At 43.4% G+C, this 9,888-nt stretch overlaps 1 protein-coding gene across 3 annotated transcripts in view; it reads left to right on the forward strand.

Annotated features, from left to right (window-relative positions):
• Positions 1 to 7,065, forward strand: part of JHY (junctional cadherin complex regulator) — a 58,568-nt gene extending 51,503 nt beyond the window's left edge. For 2 of the 3 annotated variants that reach the window (XM_047071769.1, XM_047071771.1), the window contains 3 exons: positions 2,960 to 3,040; positions 3,831 to 3,959; positions 6,753 to 7,065. In XM_047071769.1, coding sequence (XP_046927725.1) covers positions 2,960 to 3,040; positions 3,831 to 3,959; positions 6,753 to 6,950 — 408 coding nt within the window. In that variant the 3' untranslated portion in view covers positions 6,951 to 7,065. The remainder of the gene's footprint in view (positions 1 to 2,959; positions 3,041 to 3,830; positions 3,960 to 6,752) is intronic. The other variant, XM_047071770.1, reaches the window with a different exon arrangement.
• The last annotated feature ends 2,823 nt before the right edge of the window (positions 7,066 to 9,888 follow it).

The following is a 9,888-nucleotide window of genomic DNA, read 5'->3' on the forward strand; positions in this document are numbered from 1 at the left end:
TTTCCGGACACACTGATCATTTCTCATCCGTTTTGGACAAATTGGATTTAGGACTTGGATAGGAGCGAGGTTCTCTCCGTTTTCATTTCTGGTTTACTCTGGCAAATGGTAATTTCAGCGATTGCAAAACAACAGGTCAGATGATAAAGAACAAGTTTGCGACTGCCACGTAGAAGATACGAGGGTTCATTCACCTAGTAATTAGCAGAGATTTTTAAATGTGATCACACACAGTGCAGTCAAGGCTTGCACAAAAAGGCCATTCTTACACATTGCTAATGAAGTGTTCATGAAGGACCTTAAAGGTGTTCATGATTTTGTCTCAATAATTCCACTTCTGTTAACTGATCTCAAAGCAATTCTCACAGTAGCCCACAAACAACGCTCACTGCCAGGACATCTTAAATGGCCGACATTTAGAGGAATAGCTAAATAATGCAACTATAACCAGAAGACAGAATGTTATGTATGGAAGTCACTTTTGGAAACCAATGACGGGGAAATGCAGTATAATGCTACAACGCTTAGTGAAGGGGCCCCTGGGTGGCTCAGTCAGTTAAGCATCCAGCTCTTGATTTCCGCTCAGGTCATGATCTCGTGGTTGTGAGTTTGAGCCCCACTTGGGGCTCTGTGCTGATCGAGGAGCAGGCTTAGGATTCTTGCTCTCTCCCTCTGCCCCTCTCTCCAACTCACGCATGTGTGTGCTCTCTCACTCTCAAAAAAAAAAAAAAAATGCTTAGTGAAAATATCTAATTTGTAGCACTTGACAATTTTACCCAAGCATGAACAGATAAATATCAAGGGCAAGAAGCAACTAGAATGGTTTTGCCAGGTGATCGTTTTTCTTCAAGGGGATTTCGGATTTTGACGAGCCTTTAACGAACACCATTTTCTCTCCATAGTTTAATATTTTTAAACCATTTTTAGCCCAACAACTTCTTCCGAAAAAAGGAACCTTCTCTCTCCTTTTAGAGTTAGATATGCCCAAAGAGTTTCGACTGTAAGTTTTGAACATTCTAATCAGGGAAATTGGGTTTGCAGAACTCGATCCTTGAAGCGTAGAAATGTTGCCTACGAGTCACAAGATTCTGGCTCTCTGAAGCACCAAGACGTTAGAAATATTGCTTTCACCTCCAAGTCACAGAATTACGATTTACCATACCTTCAAAAAGATGGGCTCCTTCTCACATATGATTAACCCACAGGTAGAGAGCCACACAGCTCACAACACCAGAACCAGTTATTTGTATGGTTCTCTTGTTCCCTTCCCGACCCAAGATTGCTGTTCCGGATCCAAGAACCATATCCGCATTCAAGGCGAGAAAACAGAAAAAGAGAGGGGCCGAGCCAGCCCGGATAAAAGCTTCCTAAGATACAAGCTTTCCCCCTGCCAACTTTCATTTATACCGCACGGGCCAGAGCTCAGTGCTTCGGATCTGCAGAACACAGTACCTGGCTCGAAGATTCTATAGTGGGGAAAGGCAATGGAGAAACTAACTAACTGGGGCCAGCTGTGGGTAGTCTGGCCAATAGCCCAGTGGGAGGAGAACACATTCTTGTAACAGCTGATACAAAGGATACCGAAGTTCCCATCAAGGAATGATACGCAGTAACTGTATCCAACCTAATATTTTTTTTTTTTTTTTAAGTCTCTGGACGCTCTCTGCCAAATTCTGTCTGAAGAACTTATTAGATGTACTGCTTATCTTAGGCCTTATCGTAATTTACGAGAGCTTTCGAGATTTAGAGAAACACTGAGCTTTGTACCACGTGCAGATGAAACAGGGCAGAGCTGTCGCCTCTTGAGGATGGCTGTTCTTTCTCCAGCTGAAGCGTTGACGTAGATCTGTCTGAACGGAACTACTGTCGTCCAAACTAGCTCTTTGGGATGGTCCTTTCCTACCCTGCTCAAGGAAGGAAACCAAATGAACTCACAAATTCAAAAAAAAAAAAAAAAAAAAAAAAAAAAAAAAAAAAAAAGAGGGAGGGGTGCGGGGAGACTTGGTATCTCCACAAGGTCATCTGCCCCAAGCAGCAAGTCAGTTTTAACACTGAAAGCAGCAGTCAGGGGAATATCATCATCTAATCTACAGTCTGGAGAGCATTAGTGTTTTCCCGGCCTGTTAATTTTGCTCAAATGTCGTCATCATGTTACTGTCCCTTTAAATATGCAATACCACTATGAAGGTCATATAAAATTACACCCTTCAAAATATCCAAAAATCACAATGAATGAAAGGAGTTTCTCAGTAGATCTTGCCTAGACTCTAACCCTTAGAAATTTACTATCTTGGGACGTCTGGGTGGCTCAGTCGGTTAAGCATCCGACTTCAGCTCACGTCATGATCTCCCGGCTTGTGAGTTCGAACCCCGCGTTGGATTCTGTGCTGCCAGCGGGAGCCTGCTTCAGATTCTGTCTCCATCTCTCTCTGCCCCTCCCCCACTGGTTCGTTTTCTCGGTCTCGCTCAAATATAAATAAACATTAAAAGATAAAAAATGTACTGTCTTTTGAATGTTATGACATCATCAGGGCACTCCTCTTTTTGAAGCAATGCTTACCTGATTTAGATGGCCTCTTCCCAGGAAATCATTTGGTTTGGTCATTGTAGGAGATCAGACATAACAGTAATAGCAGATGTTGTTCAAAAGGTTAATAACAAAACACCAGTTCGTTCACTCGAAAATGTTTATTTGTAATTCTCAGAATTCCAGCTTTGTTGTTGTTGCAGAAGTCGGAGAAGTCACTGCCCGAGAGCCGACCAGCTACAAATTACCCAAGAAGCTACAAATTATCAAGAGCTACCCTTAACGTGGAAGAACTATCAGGAACTGCGGCCACACTCTCCCAGCTGTCCACACGGACCTCCGTTCTTCCCTCTCCTGTGTGGCTAGGACAGCTGGGCGGGGGTGGGGGGGACACACAGTTCCTTAATAGAAACTGTCTCTTTGTATCTGTAGAGTGCCAAGCTGAAAGGTTATCAGAAAAGAGACGTGAAGCTTGGAGGCCTTGGACCTGACCTTGAGTCCATCAGAGACAAAGTGAGTGTGACGTACGTACAGCATTCTGTAGGCTTGGGTTTGCCGACCTGCCTTTTAGCAGAACCACACAGACCCGTGCCCCGGAACCAAGTCCTCATCCAAATGTCTCCCTCTGAGTAGACTCTTCTGAAATAGCATTGGTAATAGAGACCCGGATACGCCTTTTACCATAAAAATTACCCAGCCAATGATGTTTTATGTATCCACCTTTTAGTTAGGTTTGAGGGCCCGCACAGAAGAGGGCCATGTGCACATGAAAAGAGATGTGTGTGTTAGACGGTCATTGGTCTTTCCCAATAGAGTGATCTTGGTAATTTCAAAGAGTGGCTACAGAGAAGACGCTTAGGATAAGAGTTCCCCAACCCATGAAAAGTGCATCCACTTTAGTTCCTTTCCTCTAGTGAAAGGAGATCTTCATTTAATGTGTTTTAACTGCGGTTGCACTCAGGGCATGAAAAGAGAGTATAGTTCAAAGTTGGAAGCCAAAATGAAAATAAATTGGGTAAATGCAACAAAGAAAGAGCTGAATGTGATTTAGCCCCTGTTAAGGGAACACTGGGTGTGCTACTGCGGTGATGTCCCGCCCCCTCCGAGAGAGACTGTTTCTAGGAGAAACATTAACTTAACCATCTCACCGCCGTTGCCTTACACATGGTAACCCCGTTTCCCCTGGTGCCTCCCAGACGCTACCATACGCCCAGCCGGCTAAAACGAGTGCTGTTTTTAAAAGGAGAGAACGGGGAGATCTAGCAGGGCCTGTGCACGGTCGTAACTTTGTTTCTCCGAACAGATGCAGAAATTAATCCAAAAAAAGGAATACGCCAGACAAGTTCAGGAGTATAACACGAAGACGCTATCCCTCCTGCCGAAACCACAAACAGCAAAAACCAAAAGTAAATCGGCCATCCCTCGGCAGAAGGTAAGAAATTCTCAGCAAGGCCGTTAGCTTTGCAATTAGAGTGAAAAGGAAACCTTTGTTACCTCTTAAGTTCCCCCACCTTTTTGGGTTTTTTTTTGTTTTTTGGTTTTTTTTTTTTTTTTTGGAACACAGGGATGTCTTAGCTACTGCTGTTCCTGCAGCTGTCCATCCTTCACAGATACTGATATTGATTGATACAGACAGTGATACAAATAACACGTACACACATATGATGCTGTAAGATTAGCCTGAAGTTCGTCATGGTCTTTAGCCCTCCATGGTTTCCTCCAAGTACAGTATTTCAAATTTGTCACCCACCCACAAACCGAATAGTAAGGCCGGCAGACATGAAGAGATACTCGACATCACTCCTCATCACGGAAATGCAAATCAAAACCCCGATGAGATCACCTTACACCTGTCAGAAAGGTTAGAATCAAACAGACAAGAAATAACAAGCGTTGGTGAGCCTTCGGAGAAAAAGGAACCCTCATGCACTGCTGGTGGGAATGTCAGGTCATACGGTGACTGTGGAAACCAGGATGGAGACCCCTCAGAAAGCTAGAAACAGAAACACCGTATGATCCAATAGTTCCACTACTCATTATTGACCCAAAGAAAACAAAAGCACTGATTCGAAAAGATACATGCACACGTACGTTTATTGCAATATTTGCCGTAGCCGAGATACGGGAGCAACCCCAGTGTCCCTCTATAGAAGAATGGAGAAAGAAGATGGGGCGTATTAAAGAAGGATAAAATGGGGCCACTTATGCCAATGTGGATAGGCCTAGAGGGTATTATGCTAAGTGAGATAAGTCAGACTGAGAAAGAAACACAATTTCACTCCTATGTGGAACCTAAAAACCAAATGAACAAGCAACAAGCAGAATCCAACCCATAAATACAGAGAACAAATCGATGGTCGCCAGAAGGGAGGTGGTGAGGGCGAGGGGCAAAATGGGTGAAGGGGAATGGCAGGTACAAGCCTCCGGTTATGGAAGGAAATCATGGAGACGAAAGGCACGGCCCTGGGATTATAGTCAACGATACTGTCATGGCCTGCGTGGTGACAGATGGTAACTACACTTGTGGGGAGCACAGCCTAACCTACGGATTTGTCAAATCACTATGCTGCACACCGGAAACGAATGCAATATTCTGTCAACTCGGCTCAAAACTTTAAAACCGTTTTCACTGGATAGTAGGGGGATTTCTTAGGAGAAACCAGCAATCCTGATAGAATCCTATCAATTTCCTTCGCTAGCATTAAATTTTAAGAAATTAGAGTCGTCGTGTCATTTAGGAGTAGGTATGTCAAAGAAAAGTCCTTCACAATGGGGCGCCTGGGTGGCGCAGTCGGTTAAGCGTCCGACTTCAGCCAGGTCACGATCTCGCGGTCCGTGAGTTCGAGCCCCGCGTAGGGCTCTGGGCTGATGGCTCAGAGCCTGGAGGCTGTTTCCGATTCTGTGTCTCCCTCTCTCTCTGCCCCTCCCCCGTTCATGCTCTGTCTCTCTCTGTCCCAAAAATAAATAAACGTTGAAAAAAAAAATTTAAAAAAAAAAAAAAAAAAGAAAAGTCCTTCACTGTTTTTTCAATTTCATTCCCCTACATTGTTCCCAAGGGACCGTAATATATAGGTTTCTCTAGCCACAAAAAAAATATTTCATAAAATACAGAATGTTCTCCGTCTCAGAGGTCATCCAGCTAGAAGTCAGGATGTGAATGAAGTACATTCGGGGAAACACCGAGCCTTGCAGGGCAAAGTCTCTGTCTCCGTCCCAGTAAGAACATGGGACCCTTTGCATGAGGGACAAGTGACCCTTTGGTGCTTTTAGGAATTTGTACTTCATGTTCTCTCTCACAGACCATCATATTTTCTCTTTATTGCCTTTCTTCCTCGGACCTTGAAGACCTCAGCCCACTCGACTGAGTTTCCATGGTGCCATTTTTTCTTTTCTCTCCAATCCATTATTTTTTCATGAAGAGAGTCAAGGCAACAAGTCTGTAATTAGAAATTCCTACAGAAATCACCTACACATACGGAGGAGTCTGGAGGTCCCCCCCCCCACGACCTAAATATACTATTCCCATTTCAGCTATCAAGAAACGCTCATTAAAATATAAAATTGATATAAAGGCAGGTTTAGAAATCTATTTCGTGATCTCATTTTTATTGTAGTGCCTTTCGGAACGGACGTCAGTGAAGGAAAAAAAAAAAAAAGTCTTTTTCCAGTCTCCGGGTTTCTATAGATAATATGCTAAAGAACAGAATAATTCCCAACCTCTGATAAATAGTTGCTAGAGTTCAAAGAGCCTAGGAATAAGGAAGAGTTGGATGTAATAATGGAGGCTCATCGACGACAGTGAGATCTTTGGTCTCAAGCTGTAACAAATCCACTTCGAACGGTAAAGTCCGTCTCTCCTCAATAGAAGTTTGGTTTTAAGAAGACGGCCAGAAGCTAAGTAGAGCCCACACGTGAGAAATCTACTTTCAAACACTCGAATAAAACTCCGTTTTACAACGAAAACACCCAAAGGCACAAATCTGTGTGTCATCTCTCGGCTCTTTTCCACAGCACACGGTTACGCGGCTATTTGGTGGACACTGTGTGTTGTTTCACATGATTTGCATACCCCATTCTCTCTCCATTCCCACCCACATCTCAGTAGGTTATTGTGGCCGGAGGCTCCATTCATATGGCTAATAAGCATTTCCTAAGACTCCACATCATTAAAGGAACCCGGGGCTCACTTCCCATCTCAAATAACATTTTATCTTTATGCTTTTAGGCTTTGGAATATGCTAAGACCATCCCCAAACCCAAACCTTCCAATCTGACTGATCGAGCATCGAAGGAGAAGAAAAATCCAACCTATGCTCGAAAGGAAGACACTCTGCCTGAAATCTCCCTGCTGGAAATACTGCAGAGCAGACACGAAAGGGAAAAACAGGCTGTGGCCGCTTTCAAAGCCCTTCACATTGTGTAGACAACACATGTATCAGAGACCAAAAATGCCCGGGGACTGGACACGGAGGAAGAGGGCCAACCAACCTCCCTGCATGGGGAGGGAGGACCCAATGTCCTCCAGCTGCGGTCCATGGTCGCTTTGTGCAGAATTTAAAATATGGAGCCGTACCACATCACGGTGCCACATTTTAGGTTCTACAAAGAATGTTTTCTTCATTATTTATTTTCAAATCAGAATTCTGAACTCATTCCATTTGAATAAGAACTAGGGAATAAAGGCTTTTAGTTGTAGATTGGATTTTTTGCTTCCTTAAACAATCTCTACCCATCCTTGCATAAATGAAAACCTTGAAGTTGCCCAGTAATAAATGTATCTACTATGCTGCTCTCTTACCCTCCAGATAAGAAAAAGGTATGAATGCTTCAGTTTCAACTAAAATGAACTTAAACTGGACTAACTAACTGCCAGTACATCAGAAGTCTTTCCGGGGCGCCTGGGTGGCTCAGTTGGTGAAACGTCCAACTTCGGCTCAGTTCAGCTCTCGCGGTTCGTGGGCTCAAGCCCCGCGTCGGGCTCTGTGCCGACAGCTGGGAGCCTGGATGGAGTCTGCTTCAGATTCTGTGTCTCCCTCTCTCTCTGCCCCTCCCCTGCTCATGCTCTGTCTCTGTCTCAAAAATAAATACAAACGTTAAAAAAAAAAAAAAGAACTATTTCCAAAATAGTTCTAAACTAAGTTAAAATAAACAAAATCTCTCAATTTAGTAAAGGTTTGTATATAAAATTGAAAAAACAAAGGCACATCTAGGTTTGCCGACTTAAGTAGAACATATCCCAGTGTCATTCTAACAGAGCGTCTAGACATTAGAGGGGCACCTGGGTGGCTCAGTCGGTTGAGTGTCCAACTTTGGCTCAGGTCATGATCTCATGGTTCATGGGTTCGAGCCCCACATCAGGCTCTGGGCGGACAGCTCAGAGCCTGGAGCCTGCTTCAGATTCTGTGCTTCCCTCTCACTCTGCCCCTCCCCCAGCTCATGCTCTCTCTCCCTCTCATTCATTCAAAAATAAATAAACATTAAAAATATATATTAAAAAGAAAGACATGAATTAGAGAGCCAACAGGTCCAGGGGTGCATGGGTGGCTCAGTCAGTGAAGTGTCTGACTGGATTCCAGCTCAGGTCATGATCTCACAGTTCAAGGGATCGAGCCCATGTGAGGCTCTGCATTATCAGCAAGATTCTCCTGCTCCCTCTTTCTGCCCCTCCCCACCCCTCTCTCTCTCTCTCTTAAAAAAAAAAAAAAAATCCAAGTCCAGAGACACCCATTCAGGCAAATCTGAGAAAGACGTTTTCTCTCAAAGCTACTTACTCATGTATGTAAATATCCCAGGCGTCTTGCCCTCACAAACATCTTGACATAGCACCACATCCGTGCTTTTACACAAAATACTAGGGAAGAGGAAAAAGCATCCCATACTTTACTACTGAGTGTCAATATTAATAAATATTTTTTACTTTTTATCTGAGGAGACTGAATAAACATTGTAAAATTACCAGGTCTTAAAATAATCACTGAAGAATTTAATTTTTGCTTACTTGTGTTAGGTGGGCATTGCATTCTTAGATGGACATATCCAGAAACGGGCAGTTTTAACAATAATTTAGGAGGAAGGGGCGCCTGGGTGGCGCAGTCGGTTAAGCGTCCGACGTCAGCCAGGTCACGATCTCGCGGTCCGTGAGTTCGAGCCCCGCGTCGGGCTCTGGACTGATGGCTCGGAGCCTGGAGCCTGTTTCCGATTCTGTGTCTCCCTCTCTCTCTGCCCCTCCCCCGTTCATGCTCTGTCTCTGTCCCAAAAATAAATAAACGTTGGAAAAAAAAATAATTTAGGGGGAAATCTGTTGATCTATACAGGTACCATGATGTGGCATAAAAGCTACTTGTACATAACTTTCTCTTAAAACTGGAAGCAGTTAGAATTGAAAGTCTTGAATGATCATGCATATCTGAAGATAAAGAGTAAACCGACGAATCGTGTTTCAGTGGGATTTTGAAAATAATCTATGTGAAGCATTAGTCCAGGGAAATTCATAGCCCAAAGTGATCCTAAAATGTATTTGTAAAAGAAGACCCCTCATGGTACATGATGAAGACTTTTCTAGAAGCTTAAGAATTGAATTGTTTTTCCCAAATAGCCTTAAATTTAAGCTTAGTCTGGAAGTTTAAGCAACGCATATAGCAACGTTTCTAAATTTAAAGGGACAGGGTAAACTTTTAAAATAATATCCCATTTCTATTAGAGTACTTAAAAGAATGTAGAGCTTGGGATTGGTGTATTTTGTTCACCTACCAATTTTTCAGAGAAAGACATGGAGATCAACGTAGGATAAATGACGGACATCTGTCAGTCCTACTGATAGTAACGGGAGAGGGAGCCTCCAGGTCGAAACTTCAACCTTTCAACACCCAGGACAGCACTGTTTGAGTATGTGTTTGTAGCAAGTGGTAGTTTTGTTTACGGTGTAGGAAAGGAGGAGGTCAGTGTTATGAACTTGAGTTTGGGACGTGAACTTCCATCGTTAAGTTCCCTTTTTAGAAATGTGCAGGACTACTTACTCGATCACACGTAACGCGTATCATCTGGCAACTGCACGATTACATTGTTAAAGTTGAAAGCTACATATAAAGCAACCCAGATGTTGCCTAATAAAAGACACAATTTCACTTTTGCACATTCCCCCTAACCGTTTCTCTGTCAGCCTAAGCACTTTTAAATCCTTCGAACCCTTTCACCCATTGTCAAGAATCACACAGAGCTGAAGCAGGTGGCATGGTGTAGTCGACGTCAAACAGTTCACAGAATCTTTACTTCCAAACCAAGTGTTTCGCAGCCAGGATATAAACCCTCACAGTCCTCTGTACACAAGTATTAAAAGTGGCCAAGTGGCATCTAAAAGGCTA

Source organism: Lynx rufus, unplaced genomic scaffold (assembly GCF_022079265.1).
Source record: "Lynx rufus isolate CCGP_SWC_20201006 ecotype Redwood Valley unplaced genomic scaffold, mLynRuf1.p SCAF_9, whole genome shotgun sequence".
Taxonomy (NCBI): Eukaryota; Metazoa; Chordata; class Mammalia; order Carnivora; family Felidae; genus Lynx; species Lynx rufus.